Source organism: Tigriopus californicus, chromosome 6 (assembly GCF_007210705.1).
Source record: "Tigriopus californicus strain San Diego chromosome 6, Tcal_SD_v2.1, whole genome shotgun sequence".
Classification (NCBI taxonomy): Eukaryota; Metazoa; Arthropoda; class Copepoda; order Harpacticoida; family Harpacticidae; genus Tigriopus; species Tigriopus californicus.
The window spans coordinates 7,438,551-7,464,524 of record NC_081445.1 but is presented as its reverse complement, the minus strand read 5'-3'; the positions used below and the strand labels follow the sequence as shown (position 1 = coordinate 7,464,524).

Below are 25,974 nucleotides of genomic sequence, written 5' to 3'. Positions count from 1 at the left end.
TTTTAAGCTTTTCAAGTGTACCGTCTGCTTTTCTGAAATCTACACGAATATGACACTACGTACGAGTACAAACGTATTCCTATCGGCTTCCAAAGTGTCCTCACGTATAAACATGGTTTTTGCTTAGCTTAGGTAAATCTCGATTTAGACCAGTTGTGCTATGTCTGAAAACCGCAGATCATGAAAAATATTTAAATTGCACAATGATTTACTCTTGAACTGCACAATAACGGCGACGACGATTGTGTATAAACGCATCCTAATGTTAAGAACAGTTATTATCTTCAGCAAAACCCAGTGTCTAATCATGCTTTTGAACAAAAATGATTTATAGTACCAAGTATAGAATAATAGAGAAAGGAAAATTCTTTGTTTTGTGAGGGAACAGCAAAATTAGGTTTGCAAACCAGCGAATTTTCGAAAAATTTGGTTTCATTTTTTTGGGAAAGAAAGATGAATGACACTTTGACGGCTTTGAATCAAAATGTTCAGGGTCAAAAGCTATCCTATAGGTAATGTGACGCGCGCTTCTGCAATGATTTAATCGTCTAACTCGTTATAGCGTGCGTTCATTTGAAAGTGAAGGCGATATCATCAATCTCTATTGAATGGAAGAACGTTTTGAACCATATATGTCTTATTGAACTAAACCATCTTTGTCCTCGGGGGTCGTTTTTGAGTGACCAAAATACGTCATTTTAAATGCATTGTCAGACTTGAAACTTTATTTATGAAGTAGTTGTTATTATAAGATTGATTGGCTTAGACGACTCATTGAACAACAGATAGAGTAGAGGTAGAGGTGGCAGGATGGGTGGGCTTGGTGAAGACCGAATGATCATGCGCAACCACATTTATCTACCTTCATGTTGGGCAACTTTCCCAGGATCACGTTCTTGTTTTCGTCCATGTAGAGCATATTGATGCCGGACATCTTCTGAGGAGCGCAACACGGACTGCCTTTGGCCTGTTGCAGGAGATGGGCCCACGGGTTCGAGGGAATCCCCACGCCCAGAGAGCAATCCCCGGAGCAATAGTTGGCCTCGTACTTGGGTGGGTAAATGATCCATTTCCAGCCGAACTCCTTCTCAAAGTCAACGGTGAACGGCCACATGCAGCAATGCTTCTCGCCGGGATTGTCGGCTTCCGTGCAGACCTTGCTGAGGTTCCGCTTTCGCCGATTGTTCACCGACTCCTCCTTGATGTCTAGCTGGAGAAACGGTATCTGCAAAGGGCCAAGAGAAAACGTCCATGTTAGGGAGTTGGCTGACCCAGAAAATGCACACAATTCGATTGTGTATCCAAGCGACCTAAATCTTGCATCAAAACTCATCGATCTCCCATTAACCCACTGACTCGGTTCACATTTGGCTTTCCCTCCCCATTTTCACCCATACTCAAACTTGTATGTATGGATGGACTCACTGTATGGGGCTGATCGGATATCCCAATGTCAATGGCAGCACCCGTGCTGGTGCTGACAGTGATCACGATCCCGAGATTCAAGTCCGGATTCTTGAACCACAACGAGACCACGTCCCACACATTGATCTCGATCCATCCACCCCGATCCGGTCTAAGCTTGACTCGGGTAACGGTGTCCTGGGTGAGAAAAGGCTTGTTCTTTTTGTCAATGGACACATAATGCACACTGATCCACGCATATTTGTCGTCCGAAGAGGGGGCCGCGGGCAAATGGACCCACAAATGGGCCCTGGTTACGTCCCTCCAACTTCGCTCCAATTGAGGGGTGAGGACTTGAAAGTATTGAATGTCCCACAAGTCTCGAACCAATGCCGGAAGTACTGGCGAATCTGAAGATCAAGACAGAACGAATGATAGATGGAATATTTATAAAAGAAAACAGTACTTAAGGCTAAAGGCTAAAGGCATTGGATTTGGATGGATCACATGAGATAAGTGGGAATGATTGCTTCATCTTTAAGGTATGATCTCTCGGAGGTGAGGAGATTGGAGAGCTTGACTGGCCGCTTGCTTTCCTCCTACTCACTCTTCGTTGGCTTTGGCGGCTTCCTTGCTTGCTGGCTTGCTGGCTTGCTGGCTAACTGGCTAACTGGCTTGCTTGCTTGCTTGCCCAATCAGTCACTCAAACAATCAGTTCATGGCGTTTGTGGCTTGACTTGGTCCCTGGAGCTTAATTTTCACGCTTCCCTAATTAAAATTGGTAGTATTTTGAAATCTGAGTTGGCCATCAAGGAAAAAGGGTGTCAATGATCTTGAGCCGATAGGTTAGCTAGCCGAGGGAGAAGGGTATGCCAATGCTTTGTCCGGGGCCACGGACCAAGACGAAGGTAGACCCGGGCTTTTTTATTAGTAGTTCTCGTATTGATATGAGTGGCTTTTTTTGCAAAACAGATCAAGTTTCAATGCTTCGTTAAGAGAGATTAATAGTTTTGGACAGTAACGTCTGTAATGTGGTCTAAATGATTGGCATGCAATCAGTCAACGACCGGAGAAGGAAAACGCGGACTTGGCCAGCCAATTTCAACGGTACCACACAGCAATTCAAGCTTCAATTCAAGGCTACTCTCCTCATCAAAAACCACCTGAGCTTGCAGAGCCGCCATTGTATGTAGTGATGGAGGACGTACATACGTAGGTACACCATACGTACGTACGTACGTACGTATGTTGGCTGGTAAGCCAATTCTTGAAGCGCTCTCAAGGGTCAGAGGTCTTTCACATTCGTACGGTACAAAGCTAGGACTATTGGTGCTATTGTTACTACTGGCTCTCCCTTGAGCTTCTCTGTCTTATACGGGATGAATAATCTGCTCAAGGACCTCTACTAGTACATCTTTACCACGACAAGGTAGATGGGAAAAAATATTGATGGGATGAATGCTTCTATTTTTGCAAAGCATTGCCCTAAGCTTGAAAGTGGGGGATGCCTTTCGAAGTTCTATTGCTGATCAGTGATCAGTGATTTATTATTCAATCTCGTCAGCTCATTCCATCTGATCTTCTTGGCGCAATATACAAAAATTAGCTTGACAACGGTCGTGGATCGAGTTACTTGGAAACATTTCCTGGCCATGCTAGGAGAACCCGCAGAGAATTTGCTGCACTTTCAATCAAAAGGAGGGTAAAATGAAACATAAATAAAAAAAAGCAAAAAAGAAAATTACATTGGAATGTTTGAATCCATCCTACCAATAAAATATGCATCAAGCACCTCCAGTCATGCACATTGCACAAGTTGCATCTGATCAACGCCCAATCAACAAAAAGCCTGTTGACTCGTTCCCCCCCCTCCCCCACCACACACACAAACTTCCTTTCCAAATATGAGGCGACCCATTCTCCGGACCCTGTCTTCTCATTCCATCCCCATCCCCATCCATCCCATCCATCCATCCATCCAATCCTTCCCTCATTCCCATTACCCATTGAATGAGCATAGCTAGAGAGTCGAAGTGGTAGTAAGAGGCTACCAAGAGCGCGAGAGCGGAAAGAGAGGGTGGAGGAGGGAGAGGGAAACTACCGAACAACTTTGGGGGACGTGATTAATTCGTGTGAGACTATGCACCAGACTTGTTCGTCTCAGCCATGTCTGTTGAGCACCTATTGAGCGAGGTACCCATTTTTCCGAACGAACAAACGAGCTAGCCCATGAAATTCAATCTGGAAAATTCAGGTCAAGAGGGTGGAACGCATGAAGGTACTAGGTATGCTGTTGGCATAATCCATGCCACAGACGCCCGTTGTGCCCGGGTATGCGGCCGAATATTATCGTCATCATAGTGACTAACCTGTAAGCTGTCTGAATGCATCAATTTCGAGCCAAAATAAATCCTCGCCATGAGCATCATCCCGACGATGAACTGCCCCTCCCACCCCCTAAAAAACGAGCCTCCCAGAGCGATGACGACGAACGCCCGCTGCTTGACGCCAATCTCTACGAATATATTGGACGATGTACATAGGTCGTTATACGGGAGGGAATTCGACACAAGACGACCAGAGAGACTAGAACGAGCATGGGGCCAAGAAATGCAGCAATAAATTACCACCAAAGAAAGAGACGAGCTGAGAACAAGCGCACCCCAGAATGTGGTGGAAGTGGCCCTTTTGACACTTGAAACATGGCCAAGCCGAGAGAAAAGCACTCGTAATGCTAATTGCTTGCCTCACCAACACAAAAAACCTATTCCACCACACAATTATTTTCCCAAATCATCCCGATCCTCCTCCTTCTACGGTATTCTACTTCGTCTCCTTAGTGTCCATTTCGGTAAGGGATTTTTCTGGGACTCACAGGCGTGGGGATGCTTTAGTGTTTTGTAAGAACTACAAATCTAGAGAACTAGGACGGGAGAAAGAACGAAACCCTACTCTAACTCAGGTGAGGTTCCATGGTTTTGTTTCCTTTCCCTTGAGTCCAAAGCTTCAGTGAATGTATTTTATTTTGGTCCGAGCGATCAGATTCGTGGATGGGGTCAATTACCTAAGCCTGATGACGTAACACTGATTGGCTTTTTTGGGTGAAGAGCTCGGATCCGTTATTGAAGTTCACCTCTCTGCAGGTAGACTTCTACCACGTACAACGTACAGTGCGTACAATATACGTATGTGTACGCCTGACAAATGAGTGAGTTATGTGCTCACCCGTGTAATTGCCCAAGTGCCAACACATATTGAAACTAAACCGAGAGGCCATTTGTCTCTTTGGGAACAAAATCGGGCAGCCTCCAACGAGATTTGGGAGCATTTCGGTCGATCGACTTCGGTGCTCACTCATTTCCTCCTTGTCCAATGTTCAATCCTTCTTTTTTTTGCTCCTAAATTTGTTGCCTATTGAGCTTTGGAATGTCCAATCATTTTGATAACTTGCACAATTTAATCAAGTCTTTTCAAGGTCCCATCCAAACAACAGGAATGTGTTTTCTGAACAAAACGTTCTGTAAGAACTCGCCGCAAACTCTCCGCTCAAGGTCTTTCAAGAGAGAGAGAGACAGAGACAGAGACAGAGAGAGAGAGAGCAAATGCCATCAGTGTATCCTTTCAATTCATTTGGATTTAGATGGAAAATGAGCCTGCATCCTTAGCTTATGTCAGTTTGAAGTCAACAATGAGTGGCCTTCAAGCAACCTTTGTTTTAGGGAACTCAATTTGGATTTGAAAATGTAATTCGAAATTGAAACGTTGGTTGTCATCAGAAGACCAAGATTCAAATTGAAAGCCGTATTAGATGGGTTTTGCATAGAGCCTAAAGCCTTTTTAACTTCGTTCAAATTGATGATCGTAATGAATAGTAATATTCTGCTAGAATTCGAGCAATATCTAATCATATTATTTGAATAATCTAAAAGTTGTCCGCTCACCAATGTGGAAAGACAACAGTTTTGGATTATACCGGGTCTCCGGCAACGCAACCGACAATTGCAATGCCTAAATCGTCACAAAAAGTCAATAATGGCTAAATCGCTAACTTCTCTACCGGCAATCACGAGCCACTTTATTTCTTAAATGCCATAATGATTGCTTTGTCTGCGTAGAAAAAAATGATAAAATACGCATGAAAATTCGGATAGGAGGTAGGTAGTATTCTCTGTGCTAAACCAGATTCGTACGTAATTCATGTCTAATTTCGAGTAGAATGAGAATATATTTTTCAAGTGTCGCTCCAATCCTTGGAATTCATCTTAGCTACGGTATAATTGAAATCTACAATCATTGGTGACACTTGAATCCAATCGAAAACGTTCTCTCTAAGTCTTATGTTCAATTGATCCCGTCAATAGCAAAATGGATTTATATTCTTGTAACAGAGGCTTATGGTTGAGTATTGAGCATCGAAGGGAAAATTTATTTGTGCATATCTAAGCGTCTTAGTTCTTTTCGGATCAATCCCAGTTCTATTAGATTTGCTAACAGACGAGACCAATCAAAAATTGAATAAGAGGAGACTTACCCTTGATGCCCAGGATATTGATTTGCTTGGTTTGAAAGTGGAAGTCGTCCTCTTCTTGATTCATTCGTTCCGTGTTCTGATCGCCTTGGATGTCCAACTCTCGGTGATACCGTGAGAGCAATTGCCGAACTAAGTGGTCAGGAACCGCCTCGGTGGAGATATTGGGCGGGTTGACCATGCCCAATTTCCTCAGGATTTTTTCTCGGATCTCCTCTTTGGTGAAGTTCTTGAAAAGCTCTCGGTCCACACAAGACGAGCAGTTCTTTCCACCTCCGCCACCTTCGCCCGTTCCTCCACCCTCGCTGAGCCCGCCGCCTGATTGCAGGAAAGAGGGGTGTTCCCCCAGGAAGTAACTCGTGGGGATTGTGGAGGCTCCTCCTCCGGGATGGTTGAATGCTGGCAGATTACTCATACTGGACACCTTGGTCTTGGATCGCTTGTATTGGTAATCGGCCTGGCTCACTTGAACCAAGATCAGCAACACTGCGAGAGAGGAACACTTCTTCATGAGGTTCCGAGAGACCCTGTTGTTGCTGCAATGGCTGGTGTTGGAGTTATTTTTGTTGTTGCTGCTCCCGGTGTCAGTACTACTAGAACTGCAATTGTGTTGATGAGGAAAGTTGTGGTTCATCATCTTCCCCATTTTGCTGATCCAGAAGGACTGAGGATTGATTGACTAGTGACCTCCTCGGAAAGTGGAAGTATAATATTACTACCGCCGTGGGGTTCTCTTGCGAGATTGAAACTATCTTGGCCATGGGCTCAAATTAATAACCCTCTCCACAATGAAGGTAGAGGGCAAGTTTAGTCAAGTGGTCGCATGAGCGGCAGTGCGCCAATCGTCCCAAACCGCACCAGCTCTCACTCATTAACTCTGTCCGTAGGTGAGTGAGTATTCATGCTATCCTTTTCCTGAAGTCGGAATAGAATCGGCGAGTGAACCAGGAGTCGTTGGGATCGGAAGAAAACGAAATCCACGGACACTCCGACACGAGTAAGTCAATCTCCTTCCTCACCTCGGCTCATTCTCGGCGGGGTGGACGCTGAAGCAATAACAATGGAAGTAGTGCTGGTGAAGATTTGGCTGGTGATGGAAGAAGTAAATGAAGAAGGTGATGGAATTGCTGCTGATCCTACTACTGCTGCTGCTGCTGCAATGTGTAGTCAGCGCATGGTGAGAAAAGGGGTGGAGTCTGAACACGTGGATGAACCAATCGCGACTGAGGCTTTCCTTCATCACCGGGATCACCATCCATTGGAAGTGGGATTTCAGCACGTTTTCGTGCTGAGCCAGATCGTACAGCTGGCAGAAAGCAGGCCCTTTGCTGGCTTGTTGCACTTCCATGGAAATGCATACTCGACATCTTGGGATTATCCAGGTCAAATAGTTATCAATCAAAGGCAATTTATGTTGATGACTCGATTTTACCGCTACTGGACTTAGATATTTAGAGCGATCATCAGATGCATACCAATGTCTTCCTTCTTTCCCTTTTGATGATCGTGTTCGTGGATGAAGTTCAAGCAATCTAAAGACGAGGTCTCAGGAAAAGGCACCACCGTTACCTCCTTCCATTTACTGAGGGAAGACTACGTACACTATTGTACTGTACTGTACTGCAGTGTACTGTAGCAATGGTAGTGGCAGTAGCTGGCCGTTCGTCAGAGAATCGTTTGATTTCCGGAAACCTGACACCTAAGCATTTGAGCACATTAACCAACCACGCATCTCAACCTGGGACGTTTTATTCAAACAGTTTTTTTTTCCTTCAGACCTTTCATAGCATGTCGTTTTCCTCTTACTTAGAGATGGATCAAAACACAATCTCTGGTGAGACCCAGGCATTCTATTCACCTAGTGTAGTATAACGTACTTTCAACTGCTTCTCTCGGAATTTCTCTGAATGCAAACCGCATCTTGCCTGACACAATTCGGAATCTCAGATGGCTTGTGCGAGGATTCGGATTTTGTCCTGGATGCCCTGGTTGACGATGGATTGGCGATTGAAAACAAGATGATTCAATGAATGAATTCCTTGAACTCATTCGGACCCACCTCGCACAGACAATGTGGAAGACCTTGAGACATAGAAAAGTCTCGTCCGAGAAAACAAGAGGAGAGAGCACCTTACACGGCTTCCATTATTTGACACGAATCCGGATCATCAAGGATATCTTCATCCTTAGTCATCACTCTTCCGCTCCTTGTTTGCTCGATGGACAATCTCAAGTTCCTCGTTGTTACCGGTATAATGGTCCGGAAAGCGAACAAAAAGGAAGGATTGGGAGCATTTTCCACGATGAATCGCGTGTGACACACCCAAGCTCAAATCAACAACATCCAATCCAACCCATCCCTCGAACCCAGCCGAACAGATCGAGTACCACGTCCACGATCCGACACCCAGGTGTTCAGTCAGAAGGTCAACAATAACCCCACTGCCAAGTTTGGCCCTCAAAAAACTACAAAAAAGAACGAGAGAGAGCCAAGAGGTCATCCACCTCGAGCACCAAATCATTGATAAACCCCCAAATCGGGGATAGTAAACACGATTGAGATGGAGAACAGGCCGGAAACTAATATTTTTAAAGCCTAGCTTGGAATATTACAGCTCTTTTTTGTATTATTTCGAATTTCTTCTTGGCCGAGTCAAATACGTAGGTCATTGATAATGGAATCGTTACTACTCGGTGAGGCTCCACCGTTCATGAAAGATGTGACAAGAAAAAGGTAAGTGTTTATGTTTAGGTTCTTACCACGCACACTAACACTATGAAAGGGACATGTAGGTATGATAGGATTATCAATGCTAGAGGCATGTCTTGAAAATAAGAATAAATGATCCCTTGAGGAATAAAATTATCAAATGTTCGGTTCCATACATTTTCAGTCACCATTGACAAAGCAACTTACTCAGAGAGAGAAAAAACCAAATCAAATTCCAAGTAGAAACATCGACTTCGAGCCTTGGGGAGACCATGTCTGTATGTTCTCTCGAATCTCAAAGTTTACGGCAGGTCAATGCACCCTTTTTACGCCGAATATCAAGACCTTGGGGATGAAGGAGAACATACTCCAGGATCAATGAACCTCACCGATACAACCAAAAGTTAACATGAGAATGACATGGTGTTCTCGCAATTTTCAAATACCTAGTTACTCGTGCTCTTTAATCAACGTTGGTGTTTAGGATGTCACAGATCGCTATGGACAATAAAACACAATTATGCTTCATAAGAATTATCCAATGTAGCAAAGATGTGGAAGGAGAGAGGAAAATGGATTGTGAACGAGCTTCCCGCCAAATCGGCCTGCTCTTGGTCAGAGCAATTCTGAGCACCTTTTCGAATTAAAGTAATAAAACAAGGAACGTAGATTTTGTCATTTAAACGCAGGTCATTTTTATATCATTTACTTTTAAAAGGTTCGTTTCAAAGTTATGTTGTCCAAAGCTTATGTAGTTGACCAAGAGTAGGCCTAAAATTCGTATTTTATCTAGTGTTTACTACATAATTTTGGACTTATCTCCGGAGTTCCCCAAGCATAGTTTTGGGCTCAAACTTGGCCAAGTCCATATTTTCAATCAGATCTTGTGGTCGTGTAAAGTGCCCATTTGGAAAAAATAACGCTTTAAAAGTTCAGAAATATTTGCTTCCGTTCGCAGTCCACATCTCTATAAGTTCGTGGTTGATCGTACGTTTCATAGTGATATTTCTTGGCGAGATTGTGTCTCATTGTAAAAATGGTTTTCGTTTTGAGAAACAACAACAGTTTTCGGATGTGAATGTGACCCATTCTGGTTTCAGGATGGCCGTTTGAAGCAAAGATCCATTACACATTCGGGGAGGTAGGGTATGGAAGAGTCTGGGTTTTTTATCGTTTATGTAGACGATTAATTTAGGTCGACAAAAACTTTTTTTTGTGTTCGGTGGGTGAATCATAGCCATAGTGACAATTTTCCTTAGATCGGTTGGTGTTCATGGTTTCACCATCTACAATTCATCATCAAAACCCAGACGATTAGAGCACAATTTATCGCAAAACAAAACAAAAATATTTTGCCTTGGTTCTTGCCATCTGTTTCTACTTAGCAGGGATTTTTTTAATTCTATTTTAAATCTGTTTTTAAAATAAATCCTTGCCTAATTGGATTTTCAGTTTTTATCGTGACAATTAATCCGGTACTGCATTTTTTGTGCCCTTTCTGGGTATTGCCACTACGCAGAAGGGTGAAGGGAGATCCCTGTCAAACTAATGCCGTTGAAGGCGTCAATTCACTACGGTGTTTTTGGGGGGAGAGCCGTAGGACGGAACCCATAGTCCCGTGCATGGCATAGTCACTCGTTGAACAACTGCGCTAATACCAGCTCTATACTGTTAATAATATTTGAACTCGCCTTATGAATAATTAGGTAACCTGTTTGACTCCAGAACTCCATTGGATCTTTAACAGATTTTAACTGACTTGAATCCAAATAAATGACAAATCGGGTGCAAGAATCAAACTATCTTTATCAAAGCAAATTCAAAATTGCTTCAATACCAACTTGCCTTTATTAGTGCGAAATATGTCAGGGAAATTCGAAGGATAAAATTGAACCCCATGCTATATTTCAGAGACCAATCATTAACCTCTTCGGTTCTTGAACATGTCAGCGACTTTCAAGCTCGGGTACAACCATTTTTGTCTTATCATCTGTCCTATTATAAAAGAGTACCTCATACCTTTAAATATTTGAAGAATTGGCAGCTGCAGTATTTTCTTTTTCAATTCCAGTTCAGGCCTATGCACAAGGGTCTGAAAACTCAAATTCTTTGGTAAACCAAATACCTAAAGGAATCATAATCGTTTATTTAAATATCACATGGCATTACAGCCCCTCTAGCAACTAAAAAGGGCCCCCGAAACAAAACACAACAAAAAAGTCTGATTTGAAAGATGCAACCGGATCAACGAGGCCTACGATTTCCTTACGAATAGTACAGGGAAGCAAATTAAATAAGAAAGGAGCCCGAAAACAAAGGGAAGTGGACTTCATTGTTTGAACTAGCCTGGATTCTCGAAGGCTTGAAGGTGCTCTCAATACGCAAATTAAACCTCTACTGTCACTAGAATTGACCCTAAATCCCGGGTTGGGACAAAGGTCATGGATGCTTTTGAAGACGTACAGTATCAGATAACTTTCGAACCGTCTCTGAACACTGTACAATCCCAACCTTTTTAATCACTCCCTTCAAACCTTCAAACCTTTCAAACCTTCTCTGCACTAGGGACCTTGGATACTCTGAACACTGTACAGTCCCAACCAGCGTGATACTATCTCTGGACTTACACGTGCGATACATCCAACCACATGTTCGAAAATCTTTACCCACCTTCAACTGGATATGCACGGACTACACCTAGATCTTATATAGATGAGGCCTGCTCAATATCTTTGCCACCATTATCTACGAGTGGATGATTCATGTTGACCCAAAGGTCATCGAACGGAATTTTATTACGTTCAGGGCCATATTACTCTCAGTAATCCAAGAGTAGATTCTATCTAGGTTATTTGCCAGGCTACTGGAATCTTGGCCATGCCAACCAGAAACTAACATCGTGTCGTCAGCATCAGAAGAGACACTGGCAGTAGTATTAAGCTTTTGAAGTCGGGCAATAAATGTAATAAAAGAGGGGCCCTAAGATGGAGCCCTGGGGAACACATGACTTTACATCATATAGTCACAAAGCGACCCTTCAATCCTAAATGTTTGCTTGCTATCATGAATGAATATTCTTATCCAATCAAAAACCTTGATTTTGACCCAATGTCATGAAGTCTCTTCAACAAATGGTCATGATCAATTTTATCCAAAGTACATCTACTAATTCGTGTCTCTCAAGTCCCTCGATGATCTGCTCTACATATATGTTCAATCAGTTGGGTAACCGTGCTAAATTGTGCTCGGAACCCATAAACCATGGACTTCAAGGAACTCTAAAAGTTAGAACTTCATGATCTTCTCAACTACCTTCGCAATAATCGAAGTGAGAGAAAATGCGTGTTTTAAAAGTGATTAAATTCAATCCATTGTCTATGAAAGCAATCAAGTAGAATAAAAAATGCCGTGATGGAAGATGCATAAGTTCAATGTGCAAAACAACTTTTGAGAATCAACCTGATGATTCCTTCTCACATGTCCTTTGCTAAAAGCGATGGAACAAGTGGCGATCCACGGAAAAGCTTTATTAGGAAAAGATTACCATTTAGGATTTGATCTTGAAGATGAATGTTTTGGAAGCTCTCTAATTCTTTACTATGACGATTTTGTAAATCGGTCCAGCCGTTGTTAGTAGATTTTTTCAGATAACATATTCACGAAGAATTACACGTCCCACATATTTTTCAGGTATTACATATTCCCTACGAATAATCTAGGGAGCAAATGGGACAACAAAAAAGTCCGGGTAAGAAAAAGAAAGAAATGAGTAATCACTGATCAATTAAAACGCTTCTATGAGTGAGGTGTCATGCCATCTGACCCGCTCGTAGGACATTGAAGAAGGAAGGGAACATGAAGCCACCATCAAATTTTGAGAGNTCTAATTCTTTACTATGACGATTTTGTAAATCGGTCCAGCCGTTGTTAGTAGATTTTTTCAGATAACATATTCACGAAGAATTACATGTCCCACATATTTTTCAGGTATTACATATTCCCTACGAATAATCTAGGGAGCAAATGGGATAACAAAAAAGTCCGGGTAAAAAAAAGAAAGAAATGAGTAATCACTGATCAATTAAAACGCTTCTATGAGTGAGGTGTCATGCCATCTGACACGCTCGTAGGACATTGAAGAAGGAAGGGAACATGACGCCACCATCAAATTTTGAGAGGTCACTCGTACTTTTGAGGCTTAATAGTTCTCTGTTAAGGGATTAGATTAGAGTTCCAATTCATCTATCCATGAAAGGAATAGTTCATGTAGCAGTGCATCTTAATGAATTGTCAGTTTTACTCATTAACATGCTAAAAAAGAAATACATTTGAGCCGAAAAAAGCTATTTTTGGATTTATTCTTCCTAGGTTAATTTTTTTTATTTTTACAAAAGACTTTTTGAAAGATTAGCAAAAATTTTTGTTTAATATTGCTTTTTGCATCTTGTTTTTTAGTACCCCTTCAGACAGCTGCTACTTCAAGGAGTCAGAAATACAAAAAGACAGCAGTTGTAGATATTTCATTTGAATCTCCTAACGATTACATTCCCAGCAACGGTTTATATCCTCAAATCATCACAACTTTTAAATGTTATCTTGTGATGAGCACGCATTCTATAATTATATTTGAGGTTAGGTGCCCATCATTTCGATGTCGCACTAGCAAGAACTCAAGGGAATATGTCACTGGAATGAGGACGCGAAGCACGGAATTGGTTTTAAAAACGTATCACCGTCAATGCTAAAACAGATTCATTTTAAAAAATGAACAACAAAAATGATTTGTTTACACCTGTATCTTACGGAGTAAAGATTGTTTAGATTAAAGAGAGCCCATCATAAGTTTCCATCTCTACCTGACTGCACAGGGTCCCCCACAAGGAATGACACCATTAGTACTAACTGTAAATAAAAAAGCTATGCTCAAGTTGGTGACTTTGTCATCCTTGACAAATATAACTGAATCCTTGATTTGTTGCTTGGGTTAAACGCAAACTAGCCACAACTCTCACGTTGGAATTTCACTCGTTTGCCAACATGTATTATTGTACTAGGTAATTATTATTCGTACGCTGCCACAATGTTTGCAATTGTTGCCACTCCCGACAAGAATATTTCGATAATTTTCCGACTTTTCTAGTAGATGAAGTCAATGTCTATAGCATGAACCAAGTATCCGATGCTTGATGACCAAAACTCTTCCCTGATTCATTTTGATTGGCCTGAGTGCAATGGTCAAAAGACATTTCGAAGCCCAGTCTTCGGTCCAAAACTTTATTTGAATGTTTCTGATAGGAGGCGTACCAATTGAGAACATACTAGAACCAGTAAGTTACTTGAATGTCCAAAATAGAGGCGAAAGAGAGTTTGTGACTTGCAAGGGTCATGTTGGCTAATAATGCTTATTCAATTATCACAAAGGAATAAGTTTCTTCATTTACATATTTTGCATGTCAACCTGTATTGTAAGATTTAGTTGTACTCTCTGCGCTCTGTTTCTTATGGGCGACCCTGTGGTGCCACAAAATCGTCTTTACTTTGCTTGCATTTATCTGATCTTAATTTCATCATAATCTTTTTGTCAGGTCTAGGTTTAACAGATTAGAGTCAATTACTTTTGTCAGGTATTTAATTGCCACAGCAACTACATTGATTTCAAACATGACTATCAAACATTGTCATTCTTTAATATTCAAACGAATTTCAATTCGATTGCTTTCAAAATGAACATTTCAATTTCCTTCTACTATTTTATCATTGGGCCAATTTGGTGACCCCCTTCTTTTTTTATGAAAACTCATCAAAGTTCTTAAAAAGTGAAAAGTCAACAGTGTACGTACACACCAGGGATAACCTGGAGCAAAATTTCAAAAAATGAACCATTGTGAGCGGAGGGGTTAAAAAATAGTGGAACATATTTATTTCACATTTCTCTGTTTAAACAATCAATGACAATGGTAAATGGCATTGTTGCTCGTTTGAAGATAACTGGAATGATGATGGCTTCTCTTTGAAATGATCGTGATGGGTCGAATGGGACCAATTATAAGGATGAAAGTAAATCGGAGATACGAATCATATCAGTAACCCAAAAAGATCATATTGGTTGTTTGGGTGGGAATGCGGACATTGGTATTACGTAGTACGTAACATAGTAGTAGGAGTAATAGTAGTAGTAGTAATCATAGTAAATTATGCATGGTGACAAAATGCTTAGTATAGCACACTAATGATAGTGACAATAGATGATGAAGCACTGAATGACTGACTTGGTCATTTGGATGAGGATGACCAGAAACGCATTTTGTTCATTGTTCGATATGTGAAGAGTTTTTTATGTTTGTTCTCGGTGCTTTTACTCTAATAACGACGGGGTTGAATTACATCAAGACGATGACGATAATCTTTTTCTACTTGCAGCAGAAGTGTTGGTTGACTTTGATGATGATAAAGGTGTTGTTGTTTTTGTTGTTCTTGTTGTTGAAACGACAGTGAGGCTGAGGACCAAAAACGTGTCACTTGATGATGAAATAAAGACTCGTTCCTCTCCATGTAGCGATGTGAAATGGTATATCCCGAAAATCACCCTTGTGCGCTGAAATTTGGAGCTGAAGACAGGATCCGTAGATTGTATTGTGTGTGTGCATTTGGTTGCTTGAGAGGCTTCGATTTGGGTGAGATTTTGAGAAATGGGGCGACTTACCCGTCACCTCCTACAAGTCTTGATCATCCCACTCCAATCGCTGCTTTCTTCGTGCCGTTTTTGACATGACCACTGGCCGAGAGTGGATATCATCGGAGCCCAGATCGTCATCTTCCTCGTCCTCGCCATACGAATCATCGTCATCCACGTCGTCGTCGGAGTCCATCCCATCCACGAGTGAATCTCCGAGGATCTCGTCTGAACATGGGTTCTCATGCAGAGTGGGGGCGGCGCTGGACGTCTTGTCCCCATTGGACATGGCCTGGGAATACATGAATACATGAAAACATGAATCGAAATCCCAGAGATGAGTGTGGTTTACGGTGTTCCATCATACCTGCATGGGATTGATGGTTATGTTCAAAGGAGAATCATCCCACGCCATTTCCACTTCAGCTTGGAGATCCTCGTTGGTGCTCCGCTGATGGCCAGCTCGCACGCGAATGATGCCCAAGATAAGAAGGACGGCTAAGAAAGCCACGCACACGACCGCAATCAGGGCGACAACATTGCCTGGAACAAAGGAGTGCCATTAGTCAATCTGACACTCTGGGCAGACATTTGGGATCCATGTTGTTGGAGCTTACTATGGGCGCCTGCTTGGCCTGTGTGGAAACTGTTCTGAGTCTCTTTGAAGCCCACTTCATCGATGGTTTGCTCATCTAAACCTCGATGAGCGTGTGGGATGTCGTATATTTGGTGGTGATTTCCGTTCTGATTGTTGATGTTGTTTGTGTCCACGCTCTCCTCAGTGTCCTTGTTGACGGTGGCAGTAGGGTGGATCACCGTCAGCTAAAAACATAAAGAGAGGTTGAATCAAGGGGGTGGTCTGTTAAAAGTGATGCGTTCCATTATCAAAATGTTAAACACGTGCGTGTCCTTACCGTCTGTTCGTATTCGTTGCTCATGAAGCGATTGTTCATCTCAGAACAAATGATCTTGAACTGTCGGTTCAAGTAATAGGCTGGCTTCTTATTGGTGTAGGTCACTTGTCTGAGGAGACGTTCGTAATTATAGATCATCTCCGCCCCACGGAAAACGGCTCCGGATGCAGAAACGGAGCCTTGAATTTTCAGGGATTTCAAGAGGTCGTCGGGCACATCGAAGAACTCGTGATCGCCGTTCAAAGGAGGCGAGACTGTGACTTCGCATCGATCCAATCGATTCTCGATCCCATTGACAGGTTCCCCATTCCGATTGGATCCCGATGTCATCACGATGTGAACATCGGTGAAGATTCGAACGCCCAACTTGAAGTCGTCATAATCCCTGGCAATTTCCGACGTGCCCACAATATCGATCTTTGGCTCGGGGACTGGCATGACGTCGATTGTGGCCTTGTGATCGAGCAAGGCCATGGAGGAACCATCCTTGCAATTCAGTCGTGTGCTCAAAGTCAGGATACGCTTTCCGGGAGATGGAAATTCCCTTGTGTTCAAATAAGCGATTTGGTTCACCAGAGACGAAATGTCTTTGGGATTGCTCCCATCCACCGTGACGCGAGTGCCGAGTTTATTGGAAACCATTTCCATACCTGCAGCAATGGAACTGGAGGCCGGCACTTGTAAGGACTCCGAGCATTGATGCAGGCACTTCAGTACCTCCAAGTTCTCGTTGATGCCCGGAAGGAGCACCAAACCGGCCAGATAGCCCTTGATCTCGTGTCGGAAGCGGTTCTCGGATCCTTGCCAACAAGCCCCCACGGATATCTTGGTGGTCATTTGATCGCCCACTGGATGGAGAGGCCAGTCGTCAATGATCTCGGGGTTATCTTTTTCCGGGGTCCAGAGGTCTCCGTCCACCACCAGGTCGACGTGGGGGAAGTTGACGTTGATCGCGTAATGATGCCATTCATTGTCGCACACTTGGGGCAAGTTCCATCGCCATTCAGCGGGGCGGAAGATGTTCTCCTCTCCATTGACGTATTCTCGTCGGAGTAGGAGCACGAGTTTGCAATTGCGAATGAACAGGGCGCTGTGGTGTCGGTTTTTCTCTAAACAAACGATTGAAAGAGCGAGTTAGTAGGCAATAGTCATCAATTGTGATTCATGAATCTGAAAACTGGGAGTACGCCAGCTTGCTTTCCTCGGAACTCACTGTGGTCGTCAGCAATGCAGAAGACGTGCTCCTTGTGATGCTTCTCCATTGCCAAATTGTCCTCATGCTTCATCCATGTGGAAATGGAAAACGTGTCCATTTTGAGGCTGTTTCCGGCTTCCGTGAACTTGCTTGTCACTTCAATGCCCGAGTTTCCGTCAAATCGGGTAATACTTTGGTCACTCTCGGAGCTGGTGTCTTGCATTGTCCTGGGGACATCATCCAGTAGTTTGATGCCTTCCTCATTGGCTCCACAGAGGATCCGTTGGTTGGAAATCGAGTAGGTGTCTCGATCGCATCCCTTACCCACATGTCTAGTCTCCAAGGCCAAAGTCGCTTCAACGGAGTCTACGGGACAAAACTCGTTCTTCTCCCCACCGTCATCGTTACAAAAGGCCAAATTAGAATGCGAGTACAAAGGCTGTGGTCCAGTCCCAGGTGTGTAGCTCAATTCCGATGGGAGACCTGTTAACCCAAATAATATGACTGTTCATGATAATAGGCCTACATGATAGCACGATTCCAAATCTCACCGGTCCATCCACTACGGCAAGGTTGTCTCACTTCAATGATGACCAGAATCGGCGACGATGTCTTGTCGCCACAATCCTTGGCCACAACCGAGAGGACAAATTTGTGGGTGTTGGTGAAGTTCAGTGGCATGGTGTTGGAGATGATTCCTGGGAAAAATTAATCGCAATTCAATGTCGCGATTCGAATCGCCCTAAGCAAAACGCGTTACCTTCATCCGAGATCTGGAACGGTTGGTTCTCGGTCTCGATTTTGTACTGGCAAATCTGACTCAGTTGTTTGGAGCAGTCCTTGTCGGTGGCTTTGACTTGGATGATGTTATCGTTGATGACGCCCTCCATGACTGAGGCGCTCACGGAATCCTCGACAAACTCAGGCGCAAACTCATTGATGTCATTAATCACCACCCTCAAAATGGCTCTGCAAATGAGAGAAACAAGACAAAGAAGGTGATGATGCACCTAGGGTTGAAATGATTGTTCCAAGTGTTGTTGCTATACCGTTCAGCGTATGTTCCATCGCAAGCAATGGCCTCCACGTGCATTTTGTACTCATTCTGTTCCTCACAATTCAGGAGTTGGGTCGTCTTGACGACAGCCAATCCCTGGTCTTGGTTCTCCATCGAAATCTGAAAACCAATGCCGAAATACGTAACCTCTTGAGATTTGGTCCTTGAGACAAAGGCCACTCTCAATCTGGAACTCACTTCAAATGGAGGCTTGGGAGTGTCATGGTGGTGGATGATGTTGAATTTGCACACAAGTTTGCCCTGCGTTTTGATGGGAGGGTCGATGCTGATGTTTGTCTCGGACTCGGAAACAGTTCCGAAATAGCCATGTTCGGGTTGAATAAATTCAAAGGTTTCGTCACCTGAGGAGTGGAAATTCCGAACATATTATCCACGAGAAAGTTTGTGATTCAGAATGAGACCGACCGTGAGGTTGCTCGAACAAAAAGCGTCTTGATTCTGTTAAGATGTTTTCAATGACAAAATGTCATTCAAACACATTTTTAATCATACATGAAACATTGATATCAAGACAAGGCAATTTCCCAAATACTGGTTTAGTTAGAAAAAGAAACACTGGTTTACTTGATGAGCATGATGTTTGAAAAGCCCAAATTGGGTTGGTTGACCTTTACAAAAAGATAACATTTTTGATATAAGTGAAATTCTCTAGAATGGAACCTGGGAAAGGTGTTTTCAACAGGGATGTTGATCTTGACAAAGCGTTAACGTTTACAAGGAACGAAAAATAGTATGCCTGAGTTTATTGGGTTGATTCCCTTTTCACCTCGCACGTACACACTCATTTTTTCGAGATTATAAAACTGATACACATGTTTCATGTCTGTTCCGAGTTTAATATGATTCAATAGGCATCACAGGAATATGCCCGTGGTATTTGGTTCCATTCCTTTTTTAATTAGGTCTAAGCTTTCAGTACGTCGAAAACGCCGGATTCCCGATTTGGTTATAGTGTCGGATTTCTGATTAGGCTTTCAGTATTTGTTACGGATATTCCAGGTAATTGGAAGGGCCTTTGCTCTTCGTATTCTAAGACGTCCTGTTCCTATACTACATGTTAAGCTTTCCTTCCCATAATCCTTGCAACGTCAGTGAAGAGCCCCTCGAAACACAAATTGGAAGGAAACATCTTGCCCTTGGCCATTTCAATTAATTACACATTGTATCATGTGAGTGCTCTACACCTTGTATTTTACGTGTATGTAAGTACAAATTTCAAGCTTATGTTCAGAGACAGCTTAATGCTTAGTTGCGCAAGTTGGCCGAACGCCGGAAAAAAGTGAGTTGTAAGTTTGCACATGAAGGGATTTCAACTCATGCCTATCTTTTCCTCTGGGGTATCAGTGTACGCTGTTGGACTGTGGGCTTCTACATTGTGCATGCTTCCTTCAAACTAGAAACACACGCGTTTCATCCAGATGAATGGACGAGTTGGACCTGGCTGATAATCCCAAGCACTCTTTGCACACCTTTACATAAATCCTTGCCAAGTGAGCTACACAAAGTGTCGAGCCTATTCGAATCAAAATCAAAATGTCAGGTAAGCACAAACAAAGAGGCCTTTTTGCCCCATTTTTCTATAATATGCGGGTTGCGTATGAGTGTGTGTGTGTGGCGTGTGTGTGTATGCATTAAATAGAAACGTTGTTCCTCGTGGAACTAGAGTCCCCCCTACCTCTCGATTTTATCCGTTGTGCTCCATTAGGGATGAATTTAGTCTTACCTTGAACATTGAAGGCCAGGAGAAATCCAAAGGCCAGACTTAATAGTCTCTTTGGCTGGGTCATCGTGATATGATGAGGCTCACTTCAAATCTCCCTTCGATGTCTCGACACAGTGTCTTGTTCCTCTGACAATTTGCTGGTCGACTGTCGCTTACTCAAGCCCTTTGAAAGCTCGGACGTGGTGCGCAGAAAAGGCCAAAAAGAGTGCTCTCCGCGATATACATACAGTATACCTAGATAGCCAGCCTTCATGCCTGGAGTGCGAAGGAGAGAGAAACACGGAGCGCTCCTAGAGGCCACTTTCTCGCCTTGGCGCCTCCTTTCTCTCCGGCCAGGAAGGCGTTCGTTTTTCCTTCTCTCCCATTGCTCCCGTTGCGTTCGGGATATGGAACAAAAATCTATATCCCAGAGCAGTGGTAGCAACTAGCAACGCTGGACGAACAGTTCCCACAAAATAGGTGAAGAAGGGAAAAGGGAACATCTCGGAACACGCCGAGTCGAGCGTGCCCGAGGACTGCCAGTCCTAAGATCCTGGAGGGCGGCAGCTGTGGCGGATAGATGGTACAAATCCGCTCTAGGGCCCGTTTGCTCTCGGAAGACGAGGTCGGGGCTTTTTGAGCCAAAGGCTGGCCAGCCCCAGTAGCGAACTAGTCTGGATCCAATCCTACCTTTAATTGCTGACCGAAGGTCATTCATTGAGACTGATTTGACGTGATGAGAAAGGAAGCTAGTCAGTCCCCGCTCGATGTCAAGATGTAGAACGATGACTGCACGATTTGCACCCTGTCACTATCGACTGTGCGCGTAATCAAACCATCCGTCTTGACCTTCTTTCTAGCAATGACTGAAGAGGACCCATGGGTATTAAATGCCACCTTGAGCAATTCGGACACGGTCCCCGACACTCAGGGCCTGGTGGCTCAGATGAATGCTGTCATCATGGAGCTGAAAAGCAACTTCATTTCCGAGTCCGGTGTGAATTACGCCGCCATGGCCAAGGATCCTGCTTTTCAGACCTATCTGAACTTGGCACGACAATTGAGTCGCATTGCAGTCGAAAAACTGCCGGAACACGAACGAAAAGCTTTCTTCATCAACCTGTACAATTGTATGACCATTCATATTTTGGTTTGGAAACATAAGGAGAGTCTGTCCCCCAAGGACATTGATGGAATGTGGAACAAGTATGTATACCAAATCGGTCCTCACCGCATGACTCTGGACGAGATTGAGCACGGGGTTCTTCGTAGCAATCGAGGTCACCCAGCAGCCAAGAAGCCTAGTTTTCCCGAGGGAGATCCTCGGCTTTCGTTGGTTATTTCCACATTTGATGGACGGATCCATTTCGCCTTAAACTGTGGAGCCCGCTCTTGTCCGCCCATCCGGATCTACAAAGCCGAAAAACTCGACACCCAATTGGAAATGGCTGCCAAGTCGTTTTGTTCCCAAGAGATTCGATTTGCGGCCGAGAGTAATACGGTGTTCCTCTCGAAACTGTTCCTGTGGTATCGCAATGATTTTGGATCCACAGACCATGAGGCTGTGAAATGTCTCGCCCAATATGTAACCAATGCCACCCTACAATGTCAATTACGCGCTATTGGCGGTGAGACCAAAATCGTGTTCAACGATTACGATTGGGATGCCAATAGCTCGACTTCTCAGTAAGGGAAACCAATTGGTAAACCAATGGTACGCGCTCGTTTGGTCACCTTTTGGCGCATTTTTTCCGTCGGCAGTGTAGCCCACACAGCCGAATTTTCCTGCACTCCTCGCTATTCCATGGTTGGAATCTTTCCTCCGTCTTGTCATGACGCAAACACATCCATTCTTTTTGGGGATTTGAGCGTCAATACAGTATAGTAGTATGTAGACTTATAAACTCCCATGTCAAGTAGTTCATTTTTGACGATTTAACCAATAAAATGACATTGATATTGTACCAAATATGACATTTCACTTAGTTCCCTCGACGCTTTTCGAAGCGATTAAAGAATCAAAAAGGAATGTTGTTGCACTTCATAATAACGTGTTTTATTAGCTTAAATTCTGCTTCGCAAATGTGGTTTCAGGAGTGAATTCGAGAAAACTTGCAATAAATACCTAAGCTCAAACGCAAATTCTTGAAAGCAGCTTGTAAAACGAAACAAAACAATGACTAAAAAGACAGGGGTCATTTCCCTTCTTGATTTGTTGGCAGGGAAAATAACATATTTTTTATTCGATTCTACAAGCTAGCTTTCACATCCTGAAATGATATAACCAGGGAATATTAAAGACTAATCAGTCCCAAACATATGTAATTTTGTTGTCAAACCATATAATCAAACTTTTCGTGGCCAAACTACGGTACAAACCATTGGCCAGCATGTAGTTGTTCCAAGCAAGCTCCCCAGGTAGGTCTTGAATACATAGACTTTACCGTTTCGAGGAGTACTTCTCTTGAAACCATTGAGGCCGGCCCGCTAAGCCGTTTTCACCTGTAACTCGAAATGCTGGATGGGCCTACAAGGAGAAACTTTTCGGTAATCACTGTTCAACCACCGAAATTCATCACAAGTTTACCAGAAAGTTGTATTTCTGAAGTTCAATGCACACGATAGCTGCGTTGCGGACATGGATGGTTGAGGAGTGAAAAAATGAGGAGCCAAACTATGATGTTTTATCGCAATAAGTATCAGAAGGTCCTGGGCATCGGCTCATTTCTTATGTTCGTGATGTGTGTCTACCATGCGAGTTTTGACAATAACGAGCAAATTGTTTTCGTTGAAAGTGTGCCCGAAAGAAGACCTCAACCATCTAGAAACCAATCAAAGTCGTTGTTGATCTCATCAAAAGAGGTCAATGAAAGTAAACAGCCATTTCCCAGTCCTTCAACAGCCAGGATTCCTAGCAATAGCAACATTCCAGAAGATCCACTCGCACCGCTGATTCGCCAATCAACTTCCCTTCTTGACAACCTTGTTCAAACCAACGCTGGCGATAGTTTGAAACAAAATTACTTTGAGCTCAAATCCATGTTGGCCCTCTGGAATCCTGAGGCCTCTCAATGGGCCACCAAGTGGAGCAAGCGCTACCGACAAATGTTGGACCAACTCCTGGGACCGTGGACTTTGCCACGTGCCAACGATGAGACTTTGACACGGATCACGTCAGTGGTCGAGCAATGCAAGTGTTCCAGGACAATTTGGGCCAGGAGTAACCAGGAAGACCAACATAGAGAGGGATCAACGTGCAGCCAGCATGCCTTTGACCGAGGTCCATTTCAAAAAGTCGTGGGATTTACTTTCTACGGCAACCCAAAGTCCAAGCTCGGGAAAAGTCGGAAATACTTTCGTGGGATTGAAGAGAACCTCCACGATCTACCTCATTTCTATCCCAATTGGACATTGAGGCTCTATTATGACTTAGAGGCTAACCACACACTAATGGCTGATCTTTGTGCTTTGGCCTGTTCCAATGAACACATTGATCTTTGCTATGTTCGGAACTTACCTTCTGACGGTGACATTGCTAAGGTGTTTGCCATGAACTGGAGATTTTATCCCATCAAGGACCCTCAAGTGCGTTTGTTCCCATGGAACTTGTTAGGTCTGTTGTAGTAACTTATTCATAGTGTTTCGTTCCAACATTTTTAGGTGCAATCTTACGTATCTCGCGATTTGGACTCGCGCTTCAGCGAGCGGGAAAAGGCGGCCATTGTTGAGTGGGAACAATCTAGTCATGCCTTCCATTTTATGCGAGATCATCCATCTCATTCGATCGAGGTTCTCGGCAGTGGTTGGGGGGTTCGCTTGGGACCCATGGAACGAGTCATGATGACCGAAGCCTTTCGGCAAGCTCAAAGGGACCCAATTTTTTGGGCCAGTAGAAAAGCCTACGGTCCCGATCAAGGTTTTCTCAAAAGGTGAGTCTTTCCTTGGGTGAACGAACTGAACACCCGGCTGATACAAATAGTTTTAGGTATTTGTGGCCTTGGGGCAAATGGAATGCGATTACGCACGACAGTTACACTTGCCTGCAATTTCCGCGGACCTCGCCATTTCCAACGCAACGCCAAATGAGGCCCAATAACTATATTGCATCGGTCCATGAAAGCCATGACATTTTGCGCATAGAATGCCCGTCGAAATGCCGGCCGCAGGCTCATCCGGATTGGAAATATTGTTGAAGGGACGCGTACGGACAAGGGTCCAAATTTGTGTCGAAAGAAATACATTCAGATTCATTCTCGTCATCAAACTCCCGTCCAACCTCAATCAGCTTTTTCAGGGATGACTAGAAATCCAAGTAATATTAGACTAATTCAGATGGTATATCAACGCTTGGAGCCCACCATTCATCTGAAAATCTATTGATTTTAACGATGGGAGTTCCATTTTTTCCCTTTTTATTCGTAATAACAGTCCTCTGAAAGGATTTAAAAAATTCTGTTAACAAAAAAAGCTGTTGAAACCATACGAGTAAGTGGTAAAATTGAAGATTTAAAATATTTGGATGACATTTCAAAGAAACTATCATTATCAAAGTAAATTGGCAGATATTGGACTTGCAGTAATTGTCATTGTTTGGAAAAGAAACTGGAGAAACGAAAATGTTAATTAATGTTGTTCAAAGTAATGGACTTCAGCCCCTGTTAACAGACCCACATCACTGTATACGTACTATGAGCTGTCATCCAAAAATAACTCCTAGTGTCACTACAAGCACCAAATAAGTTTTCTCTACATTGCTACCCTCGATATCCTGGCAGTGAAAAAAATTCGCGCACAGGCATATATCCCTCATCCTCAGTTTTGCTTTACTATCCTACACAGTGGATCGTGACAAAAGCCTCGAATCATTTGTTATTCGTGCACACGCGAATTGTCATTGCAACAAAGCTGTCGGCGATTTCCAGAATTATGGCGGGCAGTTGGCCGGCGGTTCCCAATGATTCGATGCTCTTCTCGGTCTACACCTGCACCTCTTCGGCGACGACCTTGAGCTGCTTGACGCGCTCTTCTAGGTCAAGGGTCTCGGTTCCATCCACATTGTGCATTTTCTTCTTGAGGAAGAATGCGAGTCGCAAGGCTTCGTTCTCCTTCTTGGTCTCCTCCAGCTCCCTTTTANACGCTACGTCATGCTCGAAAGGCAAGCAACGCAACCTCTAGTGTATGCAAGCTGCCGAGCTATCATCTCAGAGTACATTTTTTAACGACCATATTTTTCTGTGGCTTATGACTAGTGTTCTCAAAGTTGGGCTTGGTTTTTTGCATATTTATTTGCATCTTGATGTCCTATATCATGCATCATTTTGAGAATCCTACTTATGACATAGAGTACTGGATATGCTTTTGTGGCAAGTCTTACCCTCAAGCAACCAAGTGCTCTAGAACCCTAAATTATTCTTAAGTCTGCTTTGCTCCATCAGAATGTTCAATTCACATGCTTGATGGAGCAATTTGGAACACTAGGGAATCAAATATTCTGTTTCTGCTAAATTTGATTCGACACAGTTTGATCGGTTTATTGTGGCCACCTTTGATGTACCTTGAGCCCATGTTTAGGCCAGGAAAAGGGGAAAATGGCCGGAAGAAATCAATTATTTTCACGCAACCTCTTAATTCTACGTGCCTGGCAATTGGAAAAGGGTGACTGACAACTTGAAACTAGAGGACAGATTGTTGGCCATGAAATCAAGACCAATGCAATGTCAGAATATTGAGCCAAACTCAGAATGTTTGTGATGTTTTAGCATCTGGTTTT

The 25,974-nt window shown here is 43.3% G+C and overlaps 4 protein-coding genes across 6 annotated transcripts; 2 read left to right on the top strand and 2 right to left on the bottom strand.

Moving 5' to 3' along the window:
• Positions 1 to 707: 707 nt before the first annotated feature.
• On the bottom strand, positions 708 to 7,005 carry LOC131881602 (growth/differentiation factor 8-like). Its single transcript, XM_059228508.1, has 3 exons — positions 5,936 to 7,005; positions 1,426 to 1,814; positions 708 to 1,225 (listed from the first exon to the last, which is right to left on the bottom strand). The coding sequence occupies exons 1-3, from the start codon at positions 6,576 to 6,578 to the stop codon at positions 839 to 841; spliced, it is 1,419 nt and encodes a 472-aa protein (XP_059084491.1). The 5' UTR covers positions 6,579 to 7,005; the 3' UTR covers positions 708 to 838.
• Positions 7,006 to 14,524: 7,519 nt separating this feature from the next.
• LOC131881600 (calsyntenin-1-like) lies at positions 14,525 to 20,384 on the bottom strand. Of its 3 annotated transcripts, none has more exons than XM_059228506.1 (11): positions 20,226 to 20,384; positions 18,680 to 18,843; positions 18,474 to 18,601; positions 18,185 to 18,393; positions 17,976 to 18,122; positions 17,443 to 17,907; positions 16,230 to 17,338; positions 15,933 to 16,137; positions 15,683 to 15,858; positions 15,346 to 15,607; positions 14,525 to 15,250 (listed from the first exon to the last, which is right to left on the bottom strand). In XM_059228506.1, exons 1-10 carry the CDS (start codon positions 20,287 to 20,289, stop codon positions 15,356 to 15,358), a joined length of 2,919 nt encoding a protein of 972 aa, XP_059084489.1. In that variant the 5' UTR covers positions 20,290 to 20,384; the 3' UTR covers positions 14,525 to 15,250; positions 15,346 to 15,355. The 3 variants fall into 3 exon arrangements, with proteins under 3 accessions (XP_059084489.1, XP_059084490.1, XP_059084488.1); XM_059228507.1 differs by having other exon boundaries at positions 14,525 to 15,237; XM_059228505.1 differs by having other exon boundaries at positions 14,525 to 15,607.
• LOC131881604 (uncharacterized) lies at positions 19,810 to 22,173 on the top strand. The gene is made up of 2 exons (XM_059228511.1): positions 19,810 to 20,042; positions 21,065 to 22,173. Exons 1-2 carry the CDS (start codon positions 20,036 to 20,038, stop codon positions 21,892 to 21,894), a joined length of 837 nt encoding a protein of 278 aa, XP_059084494.1. The 5' UTR covers positions 19,810 to 20,035; the 3' UTR covers positions 21,895 to 22,173.
• Positions 22,174 to 22,660: 487 nt separating this feature from the next.
• LOC131881603 (uncharacterized) lies at positions 22,661 to 24,468 on the top strand. The gene is made up of 3 exons (XM_059228509.1): positions 22,661 to 23,789; positions 23,865 to 24,133; positions 24,190 to 24,468. The coding sequence occupies exons 1-3, from the start codon at positions 22,866 to 22,868 to the stop codon at positions 24,395 to 24,397; spliced, it is 1,401 nt and encodes a 466-aa protein (XP_059084492.1). The 5' UTR covers positions 22,661 to 22,865; the 3' UTR covers positions 24,398 to 24,468.
• Positions 24,469 to 25,974: the final 1,506 nt, after the last annotated feature.